The sequence below is a fragment of the Gymnoscopelus microlampas genome (genome assembly GCF_963454915.1).
Source record: "Gymnoscopelus microlampas genome assembly, chromosome: 10".
Classification (NCBI taxonomy): domain Eukaryota; kingdom Metazoa; phylum Chordata; class Actinopteri; order Myctophiformes; family Myctophidae; genus Gymnoscopelus; species Gymnoscopelus microlampas.
In genome coordinates this window covers 1669926-1695700 of record NC_139947.1, presented here as the reverse complement: position 1 = coordinate 1695700, position 25775 = coordinate 1669926, and the positions used below count along the sequence as shown (strand labels likewise).

Sequence of the window (25775 nt, the reverse complement as noted above, 5' to 3'; positions counted from 1 at the left end):
TATTTACCGTTTTTATTGTGCAAATAAATAAAACTAAACTGTAGTATGGGAACGCAGTGTCGCGGGCACACACGTGCACAACGGTGCATGTGCACACACACACACACACACGTGCACACCGGTGCATGTGCGTGCTCCTGCTCAAACAGACTGGAGGAACTCTGTGCTGGTGTGTGAAGCGAGCACTACATCCCTGACGGCGACGACTCTAATGCAAATTATAAGGTAGGTTAATTACTGATGTGGCTCATAGGACCTTTAATACAGAGATGAGATCCACCGCTGACCATCGGTGGAGCCCCTGTGGAAAGGGTAAATAACATCAAGTTCCAGGGGGTTCATCTGGCAGACGACCTGACCTCCACTACCAACACCACGGCCATCATCAAGAAGGCCCAGCAGAGGCTACACCCCCTCCGGAGGGTTAAAAAGGCAGGCCTTCCTACTCCTCTCCTCACCACCTTCTATAGGGGCACCATTGAGTCCACCTTGACTTACAGGTTCACCTCCTGGTTCGGCAGCTGCAAGGCAGAAGAGAAACATGGGCTGAACCGGGTGGTGAAGACAGCTGGGAGGATCATTGGTGCCTCTGTTTCGTCCTTGGTGGAGCTCTACACAGAGCGCTGTGCACGAAGAGCCACCTGCATCATAAGGGACCTCCATCACCCTTCCCATGGCCTGTTTGCGCTCCTACCCTCTGGGAAGAGGTACAGGAGCATTAAGGCTCCAACAAGCAGGATGCAAAATAGCTTCTTCCCGAGTGCAGTAAGGACTGTCAATGAACTGCGCCCCCTGCCAATAGATAGGCTTGATGTTTTATGTTACACTGCTTGTGACTGAGGGGGAACGATATTTCATTCTCTGCATGCATGTAAGTACATGGAGAAAGTGATTCTGATCAGTTCTCCAGTCTGCTCCATTAAGACAGAGGTTCTGTAACAGTGTGCTATGAGACAAGTCCAGGTTTGGCTCCACCCCCTCAGCCAAAAGTACACCTTGCGTATGTCACTGATCACATGACCTCAATCAATTACCCAGTTCTAGGCAACATAGAAGGGGGGGGGGACTTTTTTCTTATTTCCACACAACAGCTCTGAGGTGTATTAAAGACATAGTTCAATGTTGAAAATGAGTGGACTTCTCCTTTAACACATAAAGATATAAAATAAACAAGAACTCACATTATGCATATGATATAAACATAACAGTAGTGTAAAATTCATTGTTCACTTTTCTAGCAAATCACGTACGTCCTGCCTTGAGCAGTGGCTACGGTTGCTTAAGCCCAATGAAAAAGGGGGTCAAGAGAGGTTGGTGTTCTAAGCTAATCACTCAAATCAGTTGTCTTTTAGATATTTATTCACTAAATCACACATAATACATACATCGAATACATAGTTACATGGTCAGTTACAGATAGACCTGGCGCTGGTTCATTAAGTCAGCGTCAGGCTAAGGTATAAACAGACGTTAGTTACATCACTTAGACAGACCGGTTAGGTTATTAAACCTGTAAGAAAACAAAACACAGAGAACAACAATATTAAAATATAGCTGCAAGCAGCGATAATACGGGGCCAGGAGAGAGAAAGAGAAATGATAATTCCTTTAACAGGTCAGTTCATGAAAGTCCTTGTGGTCTTGTTTCCAATGAGGGCCTGTGAGCAATTAGGGGTTAATAGTCTTGCTTGTGTCGATGACAAATTTCATCAACAAATTTGCTGACCTGGCCTGGAATCGTACCTGGGGCAACAAGAGCCTCTGGCTCCCTAACCACTCAGCTATGGCCGCCCCTGAAAGAAAGAAAGAGAGAGAGAGAGAGAGAGAGAGAGAGAGAGAGAGAGAGAGAGAGAGAGAGAGAGAGAGAGAGAGAGAGAGAGAGAGAGAGAGAGATGGAAACGGAATAGATTGAAGATAGAAACGGAATAGATTGAAGAGAGAGAGAGAGCCATGGAAACGGAATAGATTGAGTCATGTTTTTTGCAATTCAACTTAAATGAGTGTGCATCAAGTGAGGCTTGAACCAGCAACCTTGCGGTCGTGAGGCACTCTTAGGTAGCTGCAACACTACCTATAGTGCTATAGCTTTGTCCAGGCTGATGTTGTCTGTTGAGGATGACAAACGCTTGCCTTCTGTCATGACCCAAGCCCCTGTTTCACTAACACTAAGATCACTCGTTCACGAAAGGGCCTACTCTGGCGAAAGGGCCTACTCTGTGTGGAGTTTGCATGTTCTCCCCGTGTCTCCCAGGGTAGTTAATACCCTCACAAAAACATGTAGTAATCCTGGTCACTATACTGCCTCCCCCTGGTCAGCCGGGGCGCCTGATGGAGGAGAAGGGAACTGGTTGGAATAACGTGTTCCTTCCACGCGCTATGTCCAACCAGGGAAACTCCCCCCTGTCGGGTGATAAGAAGCGGCCTGCTTGCTCCTCATGCATTGAAGGAGGCATGAGCTTCAGCTTGGGCTCTCCCTAGGCTGGCAGAGGGTAGGTAGTGCCCAGGATTACATAGGCAATTGGCACTGGGTGAAAAAATGTGGGTTACAAAATCGTGGGATAAAAATTATTAGAAAAAAAAAAAAAGATCACTCGTTCACAAACCATTTACCAATGAAGAAATTGTACATCTCCTCAGAAGCAAAACTAGTGAAAGTAGCCGATCTACAAGCTCACAAACCATTAAAAGTTGTCAGATTGTACATCGGCTATTTTCACAATGAAGTATGTTATACATTGAAAAAACATACTCTCATTGCTATCTGAAAAGTTGTGAGATTGTAGATCAGCTGTATGTAAAAAACACTCAATTAAGTATTTCATGTTATCTTTAACAATTGCAGATGTATTCATTGATAGTCATGTTGTGTGAAATGCAACTTAGATGAAGTCTGCACCAAGTGAGGCTTGAACTGGTGACCTTCAGGTTGTGGGGCACACATTTAAGCGAGAAGCCACCAACAGACAAGAGCCTGTGAAAGGAGATCACACAGATGATACAGTTTCACGCAAATAGCTGAAAAATCCTGGGTTTAAGTGTTTTTCAAACTGCTCAAGATTGCGGACAATCTAAGGGCGGTGCTTACTGGTCAACGTGATAGATGTGTTCCTCATTAGTCAAGGCACATGTGTAAGCAGGTCTAATGGCTGTCGGCCAAACGAGGCATGACTTTTGCCTGTTTAAAGTTTCAATTTTCAAAAAATTGCTATAGCGCCCCCGTTTGACCAATTGGAGTAAGATTGGTTTCAGTGATATTTGGAATGGCCCTTTACATTTCTGCAAAGTTTCAAAGAATGGTAAGTCTGCATGTATGTGTTAGGGGCAGATGAATAATTGTCATAAAACTGCAATATTCATTGGCTCATTAAAGCTTCATTTTTTCACTTATGGAAGATATTTTGCAAACGTTTTTTGGTATAGGTCCAAAGTTCATGTGTAAAAAGTTTCGTGCAGATTACTCAAAAATCCCAGGAGGAGATAGGTTTTAACTGTTTTTCATATAATTCGAAATGGTGGGAGATCTAAGGGTCAGAGGTCAAAAGTCAGAGCGTGAAAGTTGTTCATCATGAGGAGACGCATGTGTGTATTGAAGTTTTATGGCTGTAGGTAAAACAGGGCATGAGTTGTACCTGTTCAAAGTTGGCATTTTCAACTGAGTGCTATAGCGCCACCTTTTGACGAAAGATTGTGAGATTTATTTTTTGATCGTTTTTCATGACCATCTATCATATGGCCGAGTTTCATAAAAAGCGTATGCACGGTTCAGCCAGAACTGGCAAAAACGGCAGAAGAAGAAGAAGAAATGGAATAATGCGAATAACAATACGGGTCCATGCTGGAAGCCTGGCCCCGTAATGACGTGAATCCTCATCCCATTATGAACACATCAGAGTTATAATCGTTACATAGTTAATTCTCACTTACTTTAGTCCATCCATTCTCTCGCCAAGTTGTTAGCAACTGTACCAGGTCCCATTCCCCTGGCACAGCAATCGAATCTAAAGGCTTTCTCCCAAGACAAGCTATTATATCAACTTTACACATAAGATCCGCCTTTAGGGCAGGCAGATCTTCTCCCATGAGGCATTGCTCTTGGTACTGTACTGTTCCTTGCCACACAAAGCCTTTGTCCCTTATCTTCAACCTTCCCCCGCTTGGTATGCAAGGAGCTCTTTGAAGCTGCTACCTCACCAGGGGGTCTACTGTGAGCTTGCTAGACTCAACTTAAATGGGACATTGTCTTCTCCAACAGGACAGTTGAAACTAAGTACATTACTATATCATTAATAATAATCCACAATTATCTTTCATAATCATAGATTATTCCACATTCATGAACACACAAAAAGAAAATACACTTAAAAATAAACATTACTGACTGCATACAACTGTAATGAAATTAGTCTGTAAACCAAATGTCCATAAAGAGTCAATAGAATATTCATATTTAGACAATGCATAGTGATTTTCTACCCCTTTTCTCAACAATGTAGTCGTTATGCCAATTGATTCCTCCCCACACACTGTGTGTTGTCACTGTTGTTGTATCCTACTGACTCAGCTGCCAGTGAGGAGCCCCCACCAGGAGGGCGCCGTAGAGCCTTTGTCCTAGTCCTCCCGCCCAGGACTCCCTGCTGACAGGTGCCGCCCCAGCCCGTAGGAGTACTTGCAGTGACACAATATCACCCTTCACCTGAACACGGGCCAATTGTGTTCGTATATACACTCGACAAAGCCGGATGCACAACGTTGGATTCAAACCCACTTTACCACTGTGCCACCCGAATGCAGAAAATGTAATGGCTCTGGAGTTTTGAATGTAAACGTTTGCTGTACCTGCATGCTTAAGGCTATTGGAGTGAATAATATGGTTGTGTGTGCATTTTAAATGTTACAGTGTGTTGTGCTAGAGTGTGTGTGCACTCTTTTGGTGGTGGTGAAACCCTTTTAGATTTCCCCTCACATCCCGCACTGTAACTATAACGATAACTATAACTATATCCTCACCATTGTATTTTTTTCATAGTTGGTGTGATCTCTGCCATCCACTTGACTAAGAACAAATTTGAAACTAATTATTTAGTTATAGTGCTCAGTGTGAACGGCCCACAACATGGGTCGCTGACCAGCTTTTCCTGAACGTTTTGTCTGAGTTAAAGCAGCATCAACTTTATATGAGTTCCCACTGTTACCATAGCTGTGCTTAGCTACACTGTTCTTCTCAATACTTTAATTTGACCAGCTGATCCAAGCACGTTTTAGTCCTCAGTACTCAGATTTCTTCTTTTTCTTTTTCCTTTTACTTAATGGATGGCGTCACGGGGCACCGGCTGGCCTAGCGGTCCAAGCATACCACATATAGGCTCTCAATGCAACCTGGTTCGAATCCCGATCCCGACGACCATTGCTGCGTGTTACTCCCTGTCTCTCTGTCCCTGTTTCCTGTCTATCTCCACTGTGTCAATAAAGGGATAAAAGCCACAAAACTATCTTTAAAAAAATAAAAAGTTCATATGATTGGCCTTCATTAATGCGGAGGGTTGTGGGCAGTTTAAGAACTTGCCTACCAGCGACATCATCAATGGGGAATACAAGCTAATAGGAACTGCAGGCTTTCTATTCCTGGAAAGTTAGCATACTATAATGGAAGCCAGTGTTCTGGCATTAAAAAACTAATCTTGATTGAAAAATAAAAATAAAACATCCTTAACAATGATGTCACTGGTAGGCAGGTTTCTGAACTGTCCAAAGATTAATTCCGAGCTGCCTATGTCTGTGAAATACTCCAGAAATACATTTTGATCTCCTGTATATGGCACCAATTATCAGAGGTTTAGCTTTGGGAAAAAATACCTTTATTATCCAAATAGATTCAGTGGAGTTGTTGCCTATGTCTGAGAGTACATGAAAGTTAATGTTGGATCTCACATAGATACACACCCCTCTTCCATACCTACCTATCTCGTATCTTTCTTTACCATTCAGAATGGTAAAATACTAAATTCAGCCCTTGCGCAGGAAACCAGGTTCAACTCCGAGGTCGAAGATGACAGTTACATAGTGCAGCGTTAATCAGCAAATATATTTAGTAAATTATAGTTATCATTAAATTGCTAGTTTTAACTAAACCTTTACAGGGACTAGCATGACACAGGTGATCACATGACTGACTATAGGCAGTGATGGAAGACATACTCAGCTTTCGTACGTAATTTGATTTAATAATAATAAAGGTAATAACAATAACATCAATAATAATGTGATCCCCACTCCACTATCTTTGTCACAATACATTTGCAAAAATATGACATGTCCTCTTACCCATCCAAACAATTAGTAGCATGAGGGTGCCATTAATACATTTACCCATCCTAACTATTAGGTAAAGCAAGTTTCATTAATACATTGGTACATACACTGCTCCTAATTGTTATGATGAGCCACTACAGTGGGTGCCATTAATACAGAGCCCGGGAGGCTTCTTTGGGAAAAAAATGAAAACAGAGTTGTTCATCTATCAGCTTCTCCCGTTAACACATGCCAGTATGGTGTAAGCCTAACTATTAAGCCTGATTTATATAAAGCTGAAACTAAAGATTGTTTCACCCCTCTATGAGTCCTCATGTGTTTTAGACTGTACTTGACATCAAAACTTTTGCCACAAACATCTTACTGTTTATTTAGATTACCCTTTTCACCAAAGCTTTTGCCACAAAATGTACTTTTGAAGGGTTTTTCTCCTGTATATGTCCTTATGTGTGTTTACAGACAAAGGGTTTCCCCCCCGTATGAGTCCTTATGTGTTTCTTCAAATCACCCGGGCCACCAAAGCCTTTGTCACAAACTGTACATGTGAAGGGTTTTTCTCCTGTATGTGTCATCATGTGTTGTTTAAGGTGACCACTTTGAATAAAGCCTGTACCAGAAAACTGAACAAAGAAAGGGCTTTTCACCTGCATGTGAATGTCCAACGCACCCCTTTCAATAAAGCCTTTGCCACAAAATTAAGAAGTAAAGGGCTTTACCCCTGTATGAGTCCTCATGTGCATGTTCAACGCACCCCTGTGAATAAGGCCTTTACCACAGACTTTACAAGTAAAGGCTTTTCCTCCTGTATGGTTAGTAAATGGTTTTCCTTCTTTGTGAGTCCTCATGTGTACTTTTAGATTTCCCTTATGACTAAAACCTTTGCAACAAACTTTACAAAAAAAGGGTTTTTCCCCCGTATGAGTCCTCATGTGTTTCTTCAGATCTGGACTACAAAAGCCTTTGTCACAAACTGTACATTTGAAGGGTTTTTCTCCTGTATGTGTCATTGTGTGTCGTTTAAGGGAACCACTGTAATTAAAGCCTATACCACAAACTGAACAAATAAAGGGCTTATCCCCTGTATGAGTCCTCATGTGAATGTCCAACGCACCCCTTTGAATAAAACCTGTACCACAAACTGAACAAAGAAAGGGCTTTTCACCTGTATGAGTCCTCATGTGAGTGTCCAACGCACTCTTTTGAATGAAGCCTTTGCCACAAACTTTACAAGTAAAGGGCTTTTCCCCTGTATGACTCCTCGTGTGCACGTCCAACGCACCCCTTTGAATAAAGCCTTTGCCACAAATTTTACAAGTAAAGTGCTTTTCCCCTGTATGAGTCCTCATGTGCACGTTCAACGCACCCCTGTGAATAAAGCCTTTTCCACAAACCTTACAAGTACAGGGCTTTTCCCCTGTATGAGTCCTCATGTGCACGTTCAACGCACCCCTGTGAATAAGGCCTTTACCACAGACTTCACAAGTAAAGGCTTTTTCTCCCGTATGGGTAGTCATGTGTGATTTTAGATGACTCTTTGCATAAAAGACTTTTCCGCAAACTGCACAAGTGAATGGTTTTCCTTCTTTGTGAATCCTCATGTGTACTTTTAGAGTTTCCTTTGGAATAAAACCTTTGTCACAAATTTTACAGACAAAGGGTTTTTCTCCCGTATGAGTCCTCATGTGTTTCTTCAGATTACCCGGATAACAAAAGCCTTTGTCACAAACTGTACATGTGAACGGTTTTACTCCTGTATGTGTCATTGTGTGTTGTTTAAGGGAACCACTTTGATTAAAGCCTGTACCACAAACTGAACAACGAAAGGGTTTTTCACCTGTATGAGTCCTCATGTGAATGACCAACGCACCCCTTTGAATAAAACCTGTACCACAAACTGAACAAAGAAAGGGCTTTTCACCTGTATGAGTCCTCATGTGAATGTCCAACGCACTCTTTTACTTGTGAAGTCTTTACCACAGACTTCACAAGTAAAGGCTTTTTCTCCCGTATGGGTAGTCATGTGTGATTTTTAGGGATGTCCCGATCCGATCACGTGATCGGGGATCGGGGCCGATCACGTCATTTTCAAAAGATCGGAATCGGCAAAAAAAGATCGGGAATTAAAAAAATAAAAAATAAAAAATATTTTTTAAATATTTTATTAATAAAATATTTGTATTATTGTATTTAACGTTCTTAAAGTCATCATTAACAGCGTCATATGGAGAAGTGTTCTCCCTCGGTAAAACACCTCGTAATGAGATGTCTCTCTCGTCTCTGTCCGTAACGTATATCTGCAGGCTGAGCTCTCCAGCCCTCCCCCTCTCCACACACGCGCGCGCACACACACACACACACACACACACACACACACACACACACACACACACACACACACACACGGTGGCCCTGTGGCGTTCATAGAGGGAGACGCACGCAGGAGGAGTAGCGCTGGTCGTCATCAAATATAAGTCGACTACTACTAACCTTTGTTGCTGTTATCATCTCAAATTGACCAGGCCAGCCAACCATTTTAGAGAGTTGCTCCAACTTCCTTGGATTATATATCAGAGTGATCAGACTCTCAGAGTGATGCATTTTCAACAGAAATGCGCATATTATTGCCAGTCAGCTGTGTAACACTAGCTGATTAACGATGGCTCATTGAGCCTGTATGCGCATTTGACCACATGGCAATCAACATCCCTAATTAATGTCAGCTGTGTGTGTGTGTGTGTGTGTGTGTGTGTGTGTGTGTGTGTGTGTGTGTGTGTGTGTGTGTGTGTGTGTGTGTGTTTAATGTCCAACTGAATGTTTTCTGTAGTGTAGATCTATATCAAGTAAATCCCTGTAGAGCAGAGCAGGGGTCTTCAACAGGGGGTCGGGGACCCCTAGGGGGTTCTCAGAGTTACTACAGGGGGGTCTCCAAATCTTTGCGTGATAGGACCTTTTTCTTTTATTTACATTAACCACATGAACCCTAATATCCCTATATTCTGAGGGGAAATTTAGAAGAGGTAGAGGGGAAAAGAGCAGACCAAGTACAGAGCCTAGGCTCAACTTTACTAAGTACTGAGAGCTTGACACTGAGAGGGGAAAAGAGCAGACCAAGTACAGAGCCTAGGCTCAACTTTACTAAGTACTGAGAGTTTGACACTGAGATGTCTGATAAATACACTGATGACAGTGCTGTCAAACAAGTCTATGAAGCTATCTATGATATGAAATCTATGAAAAGATTTAATCTGCAACACAAATTTTATACAATATGTAGTGGGGGTCCCTGCTTCATCTCTCACTTAGCTAAGGGGTCCTTGACCTAAAAAACCTTGGGGACCCCTGATGTAGTAATCAGAGTACACCCTCTCCCTCACGCTAAACTTAAATGACGTCTAAGTTCCACTTCTCCCCAAAAGGACAACTTTATTTTCCATCCTGAATGACAAGTCTAATATTATTATTGTATTTTGGCTATGTGCAATAACTGCAAGGCAATGTTCAGAGATTCAGTATTTGTCTTCATTTCTTTAATTAACATTTATTTTGTTGGCAATAATTCAACTGTCAACCAGTGTTTTGAGACATATTGTCTTTTATTGCTACAAAATAAATGATAAAAATAAATTCTACATGCATAAATTATAATTTAAAAATATTTTTAAAAATTAAAAGATCGGATCGGGAAAGATCGGGATCGGCAAATACTCAAAATCAAAAGATCGGGATCGGATCGGGAGCAAAAAAACGTGATCGGGACATCCCTAGTGATTTTAGATGACTCTTTGCATTAAAGACTTTTCCGCAAACTGCACAAGTGAATGGGTTTCCTTCTTTGTGAGTCCTCATGTGTACTTTAAGAGTTTCCTTTTGACTAAAACCCTCCTTCACTGTCTGACTCTTTATGGAGTGAGCTTGTTTTGATGATTTCAGGTCCTGGGACAGCTTGTTGCTCAAAGACAATCTTTGTCCATCCACATTTTGTGTCTTGTGTGATTTCACGGTGTTTAAAGCCAACTGGCCTTCCCTGGTCTCTTCCCAGTCATCACAGTCTTCAGTGTCAGATTCAGAAAAGTGTGAAGAGTCACTGTCTTCAGTGTCAGATTCAGAACAGTGTGAAGAGAGGAGCTGGTCATCACTAGTCGGTTTTGATGTTGCACAGTTCTCTACATCAGCTTGTGTTTTCACGTGTGCAGTTGAGGTGCTGGCTACAGGCTCTGTCACTCTGATTTCATCATCTTCACTTGTCACTGCTAGTAACGTCAACGTTGATCCATCAGCCTCAGCCTCTTCTGGTCTTTGAAATTGCTGATCCTGTTCCACTCTAATCTGCGGAGGTTCTGGTTCCTCCTGGACCAGACTGGAGCTCCCCTCCTCCTGTTCCTCTTTAATTTGTGGAGGTTGTGGTTCCTCCTGGACCAGATTGCAGCTACTCTCCTGTTGATAGGCGGAAACCTCCTCTTTATACACAGGGATGTTCAGGAAGTCTGGGGAAAAGATAAAACAAGAGAAAAACATAATGTTTGAACGTAAGATTTTTTCATGCAGTGTTTGCTGTTTTATAGCTTCGGTAGTTGCAGTAACTTCAGTTGTAAATAAATTCTCCATTTCCAAACCATGAGTCTATCATCATTATCAAAGTTATTGGGGCGGTGTAACCGCCCCCTATAAGTGAGTTTTGGACACTGACCAATCCTGCACCGTGATTGGCCAATAGTCTACAACGCAGTCTACACCCCTAACCCTTCCATTGTTAATGCAAATCGATACTTTTGCAAAGTCAGCCAATCACATTACAGCTAGTGTCATCACCACTAAGTGAGTCATGTTGTGATGACCACACACGGCCCACTTCACATGATTTTTTGGGGCGGTGTAGCCGCCCCCTATAAGTGAGTTTTGGACACCGACCAAAACATTTGTGTACCCCCTAACCCTTCCATTGTTAATGCAAATCGATACTTTTTTCATATCAGCCAATGACATTACAGCTAGTGTCATCACCACTAACTGTAATGTGATTGGCTGACTTCGCAAATCCAGGACTGTGATTGGCTAGCGAAACACATGACACATGTGCAGCCCTATGAATAGCAGTATGGACTTTAAAAAAAGTAATTTATCCTTTTTTTTAAAGTGATTATGTTGTGATGACCACACACCGCCCACTTCACACTGGGTGTGATTTTTGGGGCGGTGTAGCCGCCCCCTATAAGTGATTTTTGGACACCGACCAAAAAATATGTGTACCCCCTAACCCTTCCATTGTTAATGCAAATCGATACTTTTTTCATATCAGCCAATCACATTACAGCTAGTGTCATCACCACTAACTGTAATGTGATTGGCTGACTTTGCAAATTCAGGACTGTGATTGGCTAGCGAAACACATGACACATGTGCAGCCCTATGAATAGCAGTATGGACTTTAAAAAAAGTCATTTATCCTTTTTTTAAAGTGAGTCATGTTGTGATGACCACACACCGCCCACTTCACACTGGGTGATTTTTTATAGTATATGAGTATATGTTGACCAAAATGGTAAATATATATATATATATATATATATATATATATATATATATATAGAGAGAGAGAGAGAGAGAGAGAGAGAGAGAGAGAGAGAGAGAGAGAGAGAGAGAAATGGTCTTAGTGCCATAAACGAGAATCTTCGTTTTTTCAATATATATATATATATATATATATATATATATATATATATATATATATATATATATATATATATATATATATATATATATATGTGACCTCTTCTATCCTGTCCTGCCTGCTATCTCATCAAAGACACATGAATCCGGATGTTGGAGCAATAGAGTGTGGTTTTATTCCTGTAAGCACAATTTGGGACACACAACCACAGCTCTTAGTAAGGTACAGACAGTCTTTGGTCATCTCTTTCATAAAGGATTCCTCTGGACTGAGTTATTAATACATGGTGATCGTATAGTGGAATTAGTTTGACACAAAGTCTGACAAAAATACAAATAATAAAATAAAAACATTTCCTTATAAAATACATGAATTCAATATCACAACAATCCATTACAAAATAGCAGAATAACCTCTTTCCTCTAAAGCTCCATTTTTTATATATTGCAAATGTCAGAGTGGACAGACATGAACTTTACTGCCGCCCTGCTGGAATCAATGCAGAATTGCAGCTAGGCCTCTCAAATAATTATGCCACTGCATACTGTACAAAATAATAATAACAAAACCTCATAAACAATATTACTCAGAGGACATACCTGTAAGCACAATTTGGGACACACAACCACAGCTCTTAGTAAGGTACAGACAGTCTTTGGTCATCTCCTGTTCAGAACCAGCATGTTTCATGTTAGTGGGCTCTTATATAACAGCAGATAGCTTAGCATAAGCTAATCGTTTTTAACCATGAAATAAACCAATTCCATGAAATGAAATATAAAAACGAGTGTTGCTAGACAACAGATAATAAACACAAGAGCATATTTGGCCACTCTAGTGAAACACAGATAATGTTAATTAATTATTTAGAGTCTGAGCAGACAGGAGACCATCTTACTTTCATAAAGGATTCCTCTGGACTGAAGACCCACAATGCAACACAACTGTAAGAGCACAACTTCAGAATAAAATGCATCACATACAAAAGGGAATTAAATAACTATGGCTGTGTCCCAAGTTTAATATAATTGATAATAAACAAGGTATTTGTTAACACTGTTACATACACCCCCCTTAAATTATGTTAAACTCTTGTGCAAATCGTAAGCCATCAAACCAAAACAAAAAACAACGCCTCGACCACTCAAAAAAAGAACGAATGAAATCAGAGCACTGATGTATCACACAGTCAATACAAAATTCTCCTGTAAGGAGTGCAAAAGAATAGGGTGGCATCAGACCCCACACTTTCCACAGACCAATAGAAGATGCCGTTTACACCTCCTGAACACCTCATCTCACTTAGCTCTCATTACACATTTAAACAAAACGACAGTCATAAATCACTTCCTCAATCAAGGCTTATCAGAAACTTAGACTTCAACGAAAAACTGGAAAAAAAACTCTTGGTCATTTAGACCACAAGGTCGAGGGGGAGATTCAAAACAGAACCCGAAACAGGTGAGGTATCCTCAACCTTTTGTGTCAACATCTCACAAATCAATCTGTTAGGAGGTCTGACATGTCTCCCAAACCTGGTAGTAACCGCACCAGCTTGATCTGCACTTAAACTCTGAGGCTGTGCAGAAACAACAGCATCCTGGTTAACATCATCTGAGGGATCTAAGTGAGACACACTGACTGAGTCTGGATCAGGTAAGTGAGCTACAATGACTGGGGAAGGGGCCGTCTCAGGAGTTGCACTGACAGGAGCTGAATCAGGGGCAGGGGCTGCATCGGCAGGGACAGGGTTAGGGACAAGTTCGGGAGAAGAGACTGCATTGGTAGTGACAGGTTCGGGGAAAGAGACCTCATTGGTTGGGACAGGGTCAGTACCATCAGGTGAATCGGCCAAGCCATCAGGCAAGGAATCACTTCCTGAAGCTATGGACAGAACTTCATCCACATCACTCCCATCAACAGGGTCCTCAATCTCAGGAGTATTCATGAGCCAGTCCATTGTCTGGACATTGCGATCCACACCGCCAACTGCCACTGACTCCGGGTCACTTCCATCAGCCACAACACTGAGATCTGATCCCACAAGAGAGACTGGAGTCTCATCTTCATCCAAGTTTAGGAAGTCGACTGGGAGAAGAAGGTTCCTGTGCACAACTTTCTCCTTGCCAGTCTGGACGTCTTTTATCCTGTACACGTTAATGTCGGGCCTCACTGACACAACATCATAAGGAGCTGAGTCCCATCTGTCAGAGAGCTTCCTCTTGCCTTTCTCACCACGAGTGGCCAGCAACACTCGATCGCCCACAGCCAACGAAGAGCCCTTGACTCGACGGTTGTAGAGTCTGGCGTGACGTGCCTGCTCTTGGAGGCTGTGTCTTCGAGCAATCTCTGCGGCTGCACACAAGTCCTGCCTCAAGCGAGTAACGAACTCATTACGGCTGACCACTTTGTCATCCTGGCGGACATGTTGGAACATGATGTCAATGGGGAGACGCGGGACTCGCCCAAACATCAAGAAGAAGGGGGCAAAGCCAGTGGTCTCGTGCACTGTACAGTTGTAGCAGAAGGTCAAGGTCTGTAGCATCTGTGGCCATCTGGCTTTTGCAGTAGGGGCCAGGACTCTCAACATGTTCCCCAGTGTCCTGTTGAAACGTTCTACAACACCATTACCCATTGGGTGGTATGGGGTGGTGCGTGACTTGTGAACTCCCGCCATCTCCAGAAGTTCTTTCATGAGCCTGCTCCCGAAGTTGGCACCTTGGTCTGAGTGTAATCTTTGGGGAAATCCATAAATACAAAAGAAGTCATCCCACAACCGCCGGGCAACTTGTTTCGCAGACTGATTTCGACAGGGAAAGGCATGTGCCATTTTGGAGAAGTGGTCTGTTACTACCAAGACATCGACTGTCTTCTTGTCACTCAGTTCGGCCGACCAGAAATCGATACACACCAATTCCATTGGAGCAGATGTCTGAATGTTCTCCAGGGGTGCACGGGCCTCAGGTTCAGGTGTTTTGCCAACAACACATCTCTCACATCGGCGTACATGGTTGGCCATGTCATTTTCCATTCCGATCCAGAAGAACCGTTCCCTGGCAAGGGAGAGGGTTCGTGCACGGCCCTGATGACCAGCATTATCATGAACGCCAAGGAGAACTTGATGTTTGAGGCTATCCGGCACAACGAACTGGATGAGCTTCTTGTCGAGTCTGAGGTCTTTTTTCACCCTGTACAGGATTCCATCTTGTACTCGTAGCTTCTTCCAGTGTCTGAGAAGCTTGTTGACACAGCCAGGTTCAGACGCTGTTTCCCGCCTGGTAGCTCTCTTATGCCGCTGCACATAGAACATGACTCTGCTTATTGTGGCATCCTGCTCCTGAAGACGCAAGATCTGGCTCTGGGGAATAACAGTGGAAGGGTCTTCTCCAGGTAACTGTGGCAACGGTGGACTGACTCCGGGCAGACTGGTCATTCCACTGTCACTATGGGCAATCAGCACCGCTGACACCTCTTCAGGGCTGATGGAGCCCTCCACAGATTGAGAGACAGCTCCAGCATCAGAATCAGAAGATCCTGGTTCCACTTCTCGAACAGCTTGACAGTTGTTTGTCATCCGGAAGGCATCCTGTACTGTACCCCTGACAACACCATTGACTTCATCCAACAGTGCAATGTAAGGCTCTTTCATCAGACGGTGACTGATACATGACTGAACGAATGGCTCACGGCTGAGCGCGTCGGCGACAATGTTCTTAACACCTGGCACATACTTCAGATCAAAGTCAAACGCTGCAAGCTTAGCCACCCATCTTTGTTCACAGGCATCCAATCGCGGCTTCGTTAGGATGTAGGACAGCGGGTTGTTATCCGTCCAAGCAGTAAAGTGTCTCCCCTTCAGCCAGTGGCCAAACTTGTCACAAATGGCCCACTTCAACGCCAGGAATTCCAGCCTGTGCGCTGGATAGTTCATCTGTGACCGGGACAGTGTCTTGCTAGCGAAGGCGACAGGCCGAGCGATCGTCTCACCTGGTGGCACTTGAGACAGGACCGCGCCAATACCATCGAATGACGCATCAACAGCAAGAATGAAGGGCTCACTGAAGTCAGGGTGGGTTAAGGTGACCCCATAGGCTAGTTCACTCTTCAAGGTCTGGAACGATTCTTTGCATGCGGCAGTCCAGTCACTTGCCGTAAGCACCGGTGGAGCAGATAATCTTTTCTTGCCCTTCCTGCTCTTCATGGTCTTACGCTGCACCTGCCTTCCAGAGAGGAGCCTGAACAAGGGCTTAGCTTTTGCAGAGCAATCAGCAATGAAGTGCTGATAATAGAAAATTAGGCCCAGGAAGGACTTTATCTTCTTCCAGGAAGGAGTGACGCCATCGCTCTCCATCAGGTCAGCCTCTCCTACATCCGTGATGGCCCTCATCTTATCAGGGTCCTTCATTACCCCGTCTCCACAGATGACATGTCCCAGAAACTTGACTGACCTCCGCAAGAGATGACACTTCTTGGGGGCTAGCTTGAGCTTATGGTTCCTCAGGCGGGAGAACACCATCTCCAGACGCTCAAGAGCCAGCTGCTCGGTGGGGGCAAAGACCATCAGGTCATCAAGATAACAGAGCAGACTGGTGAAGTTCTGATCCCCGAAGATTGACATCATCATTCGCATGAATGTCGCAGGACTGTTGGACAGACCTTGCGGCATCCTGTTGTACTCGTGGAGGCCAAAGGGTGAAGAGAAGGCAGTGTACTTCTTGTGCTCCTCATAAAGTGGTACATTATAGAAGCCAGACGTTAAGTCCATAGTGGAGAAGAAGACATTTCCTCCAAGCGCAGCGAGAGTATCTGCCTGGTGAGGCAGCGGGTGCGCGTCTTTCACGGTCTTTGCATTGAGGCTCCGGAAGTCAGTACAGATGCGGAGACTGCCATCTTTTTTCCACACCAAGACCAAGGGCGACGCGTACTCACTGTGTGACTTTCGGATGATGCCCCTTTCCTCCATGTCATTGAGAGCAGTTCTTAGCGTCTCGTACTGGCTAGGCGGTACGCGACGATAGGGAAGGCGAAACGGTCTCTCATCTACAAGGCTTATCTTGTGGACAAAGTCTGTGGCCTCCCCACAGTCCATCTTGTCTCTTGAGAAGACACCCTCGTAGCTCTCAACAAGTTGCAGCAGTCTGTCTTTCCACAGGTCAGACACCTCACAGGCATTCAGGTTCAGGTCCTGCAGTCTCAGTTTGCTCAGTGCATCTTCCATCTGTTCAGGAGACCTTGCTGCCAATGGGTGCTGTGAGACACTCTGCATATTGATTGAGATCTTATCAGGTGGAGACAACTCCTCGACTGCAACACACGGAGAGACATCTGCAATCTTGCTGTTCCTCTTCAGGGTCACAGTCTCAGTGCTAGGGTTTATCAGCTTCAGGGGCACCCACCTGTCCCCCCACAGTGGCGATATGACACGGCCCACCAACACATTCCTGGGCCTGGATCTTGACTGGGTTGCCTCAACAACTACTGTGCTCCCCACTGATATGGGTGCAGAAGCAGGCAGCTTGCCCCAAACAAGGTGTTCACACAACGGCTCAAGTGTGACACTCTGTCTCAGCTTTACAGTGCCGATCTTGTCCGGCATGGGTCCTCCCTTCCACTTCTCAGAGTTGGATAGCAGGGACAAGAACTGGTAGCACTCACCGTCGGCGACATCAACTGGGGAAGCCAAAAGACTCCAGTAGTTATCAGAACTCTTCATCTGACGTATAAGCACCTTAATGGCATTACTGCCGATAATCATGTCATCTGTTTGCCCAGGGATGACCAACGTTGGGATAAGCAGCTTGAAACCGTAGATGGTCACTTCCAAATCATAGACTGCTATTGGAGTGACATGGTGACCCCCAGCACCAATTACAACAATGTCATCAGCAGGACTCCTCTTTGTGTCAGGGCATCGTTGCATAAGGCGCGCTGCAGCAGTCTCACTCAGTGAGCATGCCATGGAGCCGCTGTCAATCATGGCTTTCAGATCGACTTTACCAGCAGCACGAACATCAGTATAGAACAAGCTGTCAGCTCTCTGAAGCCTGTGTGTCAACTGGAATATGGCAGTCTTCCCAGAGGGTGTAACAGAACAGAGAGAGTCATACAAGGATTCTAAATCATCGTCATCACAGTAGGGAGGGTTACTACCATGATCCACACTGTCCTCCATTAAGTGTGGATCTTTCAGTTTCCCGGCTGCTGACGGGAGTTTGGCACCGTGCTATTAGGGCAATCACGTCTGGAATGGTCTGGTGAGTGGCATTGGAAGCAGAGCTTATGGTCACGGCAGTGGGTGAATGCAGAATGTGCAGCATCTTGACAAACAGAACAAGGCATGTTATTCAAACCTCCAACCCTGGGGAGCCGTGGGCCAGACTGTCTGGTTGAACCTGGAACGGGTCTTTGCAGGAGCACCTTCTCCAGCATGCTGATAAGGCGGTTCAGGGCATCAGGATCAGTGGCCTGCGGCTGCAGTTGGCTCTGTCCCTCAGTATGGAGCACAGCTGCAGGGACAGCAGCAAGAGCATTTACTGACACTCTTTCCTTGGGAGCCCTGCTCGTCGTCGACGTCATCTCAGAATGATACTCGTTCAGAATATCTTGAACTTCATGAGCTGTCCACTTGTTTATTGTTTTTGACCTGAAAGTTATAGCAAGCTCAGTGGAGGGGCAGTTCTTTATAAACATACGTGTCACTTCGGTGCTAGGGCTGTCTAGAGTCTTGCCTTGTTCCCTCAGACGCTCAGTGGCTAGGTCGACAGCACGGTTCAGCCTGAGCCAGTAGTCAAACGCATCCTCACCCTTCTCAGGAAGAGTGGTGTAGAAGTCTGCTAACGGGAGCGATGAGCATGTTGCAGAATCAAAGTGCTTCCGCAGAAGGCCATAAATGGCATCAGGGTTGCGGGTGATGTCGATATCACTGTTCCTGGTTCCAAACCTGACGACATCCTTGGCTTTGCCTCTGAGGTGAACGAGAATCTCCTCCGCTTGTTCCTCAGGTTGCAAATTCCCCCTCTTAATGAAACTCCTCATGATCTCCTCCCACTCCTGTATGGAAACAGAGTCTGAGCTGTCTCCTCTGAAGCAGGGGGGCTCCTTCAGCTTCCGATGGGACACATATTGCAAATGAGAGACATCAAGTGCATTTGTAGCAGACACATTGGCATGGGTAAGTGGAGGGGAAGCACTGTGCAGAGGGGTACTGACAAATATATTGGCATGGTTCGGTGGAGGGGCAGCACTGTGTAAAGGGGTACTGGCAAGCACATTGTCATGGGCAGGTGAAGGGGCAGCACTGAGTAAAGAGGTACTGACAGACGGACTGAGATGGGAAATAATCTCCTGTGCTACTCGCTGGCTGACCTGCTGAATCAATTCGTCACCCATCTGACTCACAATACTGGCAGCAATGACATCAGGGGTAGGGAGAGGGGAGCCTGTACTTTGGCTAGCTGGGGCAGGGAGACCTGTGCTTTGCCTGGCTGTGGTAGGGGAACCTGTATGTTGGCTGGCTGGGGCAGGGGCACCTGTGCTTTGGCTGGCTGGGGTGGGGTCACTTGTGCTCTGGCTGGGGGGAGGGGCAACATCTGTACTGAACAAAGGGGCCCCTGACGTACTCTGGATACTTGACGTCACAACACCACCCCCCTGAACAGGACTGTTAAACTGTAAAGTCACAGGAGGCTTAAAACCTCTACCTCTGCCAAGCCCAAAAGGAGTTACAAAAAATCCCCCCTGAGAATCACTCATGCTAAACAATCAAGTGAACAGCATACAATGTCATTAAAGAAAGAAAAAAAAATCCACAAAAGTCTTGCACGGATAACTGGTAAAAAAATGAATCCTCAATCTGACCACTAGGTACTGTATCAGAGCAACACATCCACCTGACTTCATGGACTGTAGACGAACAGCAGCAGCAGAACAGTTCCCGGATCGCTCTGTAGCATCCACAGCTCAACAGAAGAGTTTCGAGTCACGGCACCAATGTGACCTCTTCTATCCTGTCCTGCCTGCTATCTCATCAAAGACACATGAATCCGGATGTTGGAGCAATAGAGTGTGGTTTTATTCCTGTAAGCACAATTTGGGACACACAACCACAGCTCTTAGTAAGGTACAGACAGTCTTTGGTCATCTCTTTCATAAAGGATTCCTCTGGACTGAGTTATTAATACATGGTGATCGTATAGTGGAATTAGTTTGACACAAAGTCTGACAAAAATACAAATAATAAAATAAAAACATTTCCTTATAAAATACATGAATTCAATATCACAACAATCCATTACAAAATAGCAGAATAACCTCTTTCCTCTAAAGCTCCATTTTTTATATATTGCAAATGTCAGAGTGGACAGACATGAACTTTACTGCCGCCCTGCTGGAATCAATGCAGAATTGCAGCTAGGCCTCTCAAATAATTATGCCACTGCATACTGTACAAAATAATAATAACAAAACCTCATAAACAATATTACTCAGAGGACATACCTGTAAGCACAATTTGGGACACACAACCACAGCTCTTAGTAAGGTACAGACAGTCTTTGGTCATCTCCTGTTCAGAACCAGCATGTTTCATGTTAGTGGGCTCTTATATAACAGCAGATAGCTTAGCATAAGCTAATCGTTTTTAACCATGAAATAAACCAATTCCATGAAATGAAATATAAAAACGAGTGTTGCTAGACAACAGATAATAAACACAAGAGCATATTTGGCCACTCTAGTGAAACACAGATAATGTTAATTAATTATTTAGAGTCTGAGCAGACAGGAGACCATCTTACTTTCATAAAGGATTCCTCTGGACTGAAGACCCACAATGCAACACAACTGTAAGAGCACAACTTCAGAATAAAATGCATCACATACAAAAGGGAATTAAATAACTATGGCTGTGTCCCAAGTTTAATATAATTGATAATAAACAAGGTATTTGTTAACACTGTTACATATATATCCTACTATAATTCTAGTAACCTCTGTCTGTAGTGGTGAGTACGTGAAGCTACCCGGTTCTCCTCAGTGGCTGGACCAATTGCTCTGATTTTGCAGTAATGGTCACAGCCATTGACCATTACCATCTGAACTTAACTGTGAAGCCCGTTTTTCAATTTCATCAAATCTCAGCTTCTTATTAGCGCTTTTGTGTCAAAGAATGTCGCCATGGTTACGGGGCTGCCCAGCTATGGGACGAACTTCCTCCCGGGTTGCCAGATCATGTGCGCATATCCCCCCACGGATGCGTCGACCGGGTATGGTCTAGTATATATATATATATGTATATATATATATATATATATATGTATATATATATATATATATATATATATATATATATATATATATATATATATATATATATATACACATATATATGTATATATATATATATATATATATACATATATATGTATATATATATACATATATACATATATATGTATATATATATATATATATACATATATATGTATATATATATATATATATATATATATATATATATATATATATATATATATATATATATATGTATATATATATATATATATATATATATATGTGGCCGGGTGGGGTTAATGTGGGTGTGGCTCTGGCATCAGCGTGTATTTCAGCCTGGCCGGATGGCGGCTGGAACAAACACTTCCTAGTAGGGAGCGGGCGACGGCAGCAGCAAACATTTCCCCACGCATGGTTCCCCTGTTACACGACGAGAGAGAGTGTGGCGTGTATATATTCGAGTAATAAAGTGTCCTGGTGAGTAACTTAAATGTAGTATAAAACAAAGCTTGCAAGTATTATCGTGTCGCTAGGTTTATGTGCACTGTTTAGTTGTTTATACCGTGTATGGTCTTCCATAGGGAACGACAGGCAGTGAACAGTGAAGAGGCGAAGTGTTGTGCTTACGTCTGGCGATACAAAAGGTATTGCTCGCTTCTTTTGTTAAGGTTTTCTTTTGTTGTTGCTTTGTTTTCTTTTGTTTTATGTATAAGTAGTAATACAGACGACCTGTCCTGATTTCCCTCAGGTTGGGGAAATAGCCGTACCATTGCGGTCCGGGTGTGTGCTGTGTGTGTGGCGTTTGCTACGCCGGGTGATTCATTCATTCATTTAACCTGTAAGTCTAGCTCTCTCTCGTTCGTTTTGATAACCGTGCATTTCTTTATATTATATCATTATGTGACTGTGTGTTTTATGATAGATATGGTGAAGCTAAATGCTAACTATAAATGTTTGTCTTATAGTGTGCAACAGTCAGCATTGTGTGTGTGGACTCACGTCGGTCCAGAGACTAGGGGCAAACAGTCTGGTGTCTGCGGTGAGTCTTTAGGCTCATGTATAGGCTATTCACGTTGGTAATATAATAAGGCTCATGAACTGCTGTTGTTATGCTTTGATATTCATTGTTTCATTTCCATGTCATAACAGGTGGTCACTGCTTTAGCCTACTTTTATGATAGGGGTTCAGTTGGTTAGGGTGAGCATTTACATGAAATTCAGTCTGTCTCTCTTTTTAGTATAACAAATTGTGATCAATGTATTTGTAATAAAGACAATCTATTTTTATACTGCAATAGTAAATAAAGATTATATATTTTAAATATAATTATTTTTGTCCGTCTATTATGTACCTCAAGCCTCATGGTTACATATATACATATATATATATATATATATATATATATATATATATATATACATACATATATATATTTTCTTTTTTCACAAGGGGCGCTCCAACGCACCTTAGGAATGATCCTAGGACCCTTTCAAATGGAACGGATGGATGTGACGTCCGCTCCAATGATAGGATCTTGAGAAAAAGGTCCATATCTCCATACTTTTTTACAGTGGTCAAAACAAGCCATTTTCGACGGGTGATCACTCTGCAATGGTGGATCGTGGTAGAAATGTACTCCAGTTGTTAAACGGGACCCTCGGCCATCTCCCAGACACCCTTTGTTTACATCCGGGTCCTCGTGGTGGCTTCTGTAGCTCTAAAACGATCTGCGTAAACGCAAAGAAACGCTGGCAAAACGCTGCCCTGTTAAAAAAAGACTCTGGCACTAAAGTATACATGATGTGAACATTCACGGTGTATCATAATCAGACTTAATTTTATCCTTCAACTTATTGTTTATGCCCCAAAATGTAGCTCTAAGCGCAAATTCAATAAAGAAGATCTAAACGCTCCATGTTCGTAGCGCCTCCCCTAAGCTACGTCACCCCCGTTCCCACGCTGTCAAAAAATACATTTAAAAAAGCGGCGGCCCTTCCTCCCGCTGCAGTCATTCAGCAGCCCGCCGGGGCAAATGTTCTCCCACCAGCCCTTTAGCAGCTTCCCCAGTTTTCCCTGGCCTCTGCCGCCCACCTCCCAGCCTAAGGTAGAGCCTACCTTCCTCAGGCCTCTAACGCGTCCCCCCGCCTAAGATCAAAAATCATTCACGGCAAGGACGTCAATCTGGTCAGCATTCTGCTGCCCTCGCCTGAGTGCGACAGGCGAATAGCCAAAGGCGATCACTTCGCCGCCGTCCTAAAAAACACCGATCCTCAGCTGGCAAGGGAAATATTAATGGGGGAATTCCTAGTGGCTTTTGGCGTCTACCGAGACATTATGTGCTCGGTTTATCCCGATAGGAGAAAGGAGCTCGACTCCTACTTAGCTTTAATCGGGGATTTGAATCTAAAATATGGGAAAAACATGTTCTATCAATACCACAAAGCGCTCTCCAGCAAATCCGCTCTATACATATCCCAGTATAACTCCATCATCGATTGGTCAATTCTCGATACCGAACTACTGGTGCTGATAACCGGGGGCCAACAGGCGCTCACTTGCTTCACATGTGGCGACACCGGCCACTCAGCTCCGCTCTGCCCCAGAGTGCCTCTCCTGCCCTACGCAACCTCGGCTCCTCAGCCTGCCAGCGCTCCATGGCCGCTCCCTAAAGGCGACAGATCCGGACGGCAGGTGCATGTCGCTCACGGAAGGACCGTGTGCAACAATTTCAACCTCTGCGTTTGCTCATACTCAAATTGCGGTTTTCTCCACGTCTGCAGCGCATGCGGAGAGGTGCATCCGAAGTCCGTCTGCCCCCGCATTCCATCCCGCCCCCGCCCACCTCGAAAAAGGGATTAGGATGGTTCCAGGACCTGCTGCGGGTCCACCCCTCAACCCCAATAAACATCAGCGCGCTGGCTGGCGAGCTGGCTGCCGAGCTGGCTGAGCACCAAGACCCTGTTTTTGTTGATCATTTGATTTCTGGTTTATCTCGAGTAGGCGTTCTTTCAGACGTGAGTGAGTTGTTCGTCTGTAATAACCTGCAATCGGCTTTTAAAGAGGCCAAAATAGTTTCTCAACTGCTCGAGAAAGAGCTGAACAAGGGGTATTTAATTAAATTAAATTAAATTAAATTCCGCGATTCCCCTTTCCCCCTGTTTCGCACTAGCCCCCTCGGCATCGCCACTAGAAAATACTCTGGAAAGAAAAGGCTTATTTTCGATCTGTCGGCCCCCCGCTCAGGCCCTGTGGCAAGCATAAATAGTCTGATCCCACTAGAACCTTTTTCTTTGCACTACGCAACGGTGGATAACGCCATCAAGCTAATAAAATTAGCTGGCCAAGGCGCATGGCTCTCAAAAGCGGATATTACGGACGCTTTTAAAATAGTGCCCATCCACCCATCTCAGTGGCACCTTTTCGGCATCAAATGGGAGGGAAATTATTATTTCGCAGTGAGGCTGACGTTCGGCTGCAGAAGCAGCCCAGCCCTGTTCAATTTGATCTTAGAAGCTCTCTGCTGGATCATGGTGAATAGAATTCGCTTGCCCTCAGTAGTGCACCTGCTCGACGATTTCCTACTCGTCGACCCGCCCAAGGACCGTTCAGGTTCCTCCCTGGCCAAATTGAAATATACATTCTCTTCCCTAGGCATCCCCCTGTAAGAGGAGAAAACGCTTGGCCCAGTCACTAGCATTGAATTCCTTGGCATCACGCTGGATAGCTGCACCATGAAGACTTCCCTGCCAGAGGAAAAGCTGCTGCGCATCCGCGAGATTACCCAATCCTACATCTCCAGCGCATCAATCTCCAAACGCCAACTTTTGTCTCTGCTCGGGCACCTAAACTTTACCATGCGCGTCGTCCCTCAAGGCCGGTCCTTCATATCTAGGTTACTGGCCCTAGCTTCATCCGTCCCTAATCTGTTCGATCTAGTGTCCCTAGATGAAGGGTGCAGGTCTGACCTTCGGTTCTGGTCCGCCCTGCTTAATAATTGGAATGGCGTTTCTTTTTTTTACGACGACATGGTACACTCTTCCGACTCCATGTCTTTTTTCACGGACGCGGCGCCCTCCGTGGGTTTTGGGGGGTATTATTTAGGCTCGTGGTTCGCAAGCGAATGGCCTTCCCAATTCGCCGATCTCTCGCCCTCCTCTGCGTTATTCGAAATGTATCCTATCGTAGCTGCTTGCTTGTCCTCGGTGGCGGCACAAACGCATAACGGTGCTCTGCGATAACGAAGCCGTAGTTAGCATCATTAACAGAGGGCGCTCTGCATCGCCAGACATCATGCTGTTCATGCGGCGCCTCACTTGGCTATCCGTTATGCATAATTTTATCATTACGGTGCGTCACGTTCCCGGCCACTCGAATCTAATAGTAGATTCTCTTTCTCGTTCTAAATTGCAGGTCTTCCGCAGGCTATGCCCGGATGCCTCTCCAACCCCAACTCCTGTTCGACCTTACTCAGCGTTAGTCCTCTCCTAGGCAACCTTCTCGAGTCTG

General features: G+C 44.3%; 1 protein-coding gene across 1 annotated transcript in view; it reads right to left on the bottom strand.

Moving 5' to 3' along the window:
- Positions 1 to 1496: 1496 nt before the first annotated feature.
- The window catches only part of LOC311053303 (uncharacterized protein), a gene marked incomplete at its 3' end in the record, with an annotated part of 30187 nt that continues 5908 nt past the window's right edge, over positions 1497 to 25775 (bottom strand). Inside the window, exons 2-3 of the mRNA XM_084068764.1 lie at positions 10206 to 10793; positions 1497 to 1510 (exon numbers count right to left, since the gene is read on the bottom strand). Coding sequence (XP_083924890.1) covers positions 1497 to 1510; positions 10206 to 10793 — 602 coding nt within the window. The remainder of the gene's footprint in view (positions 1511 to 10205; positions 10794 to 25775) is intronic.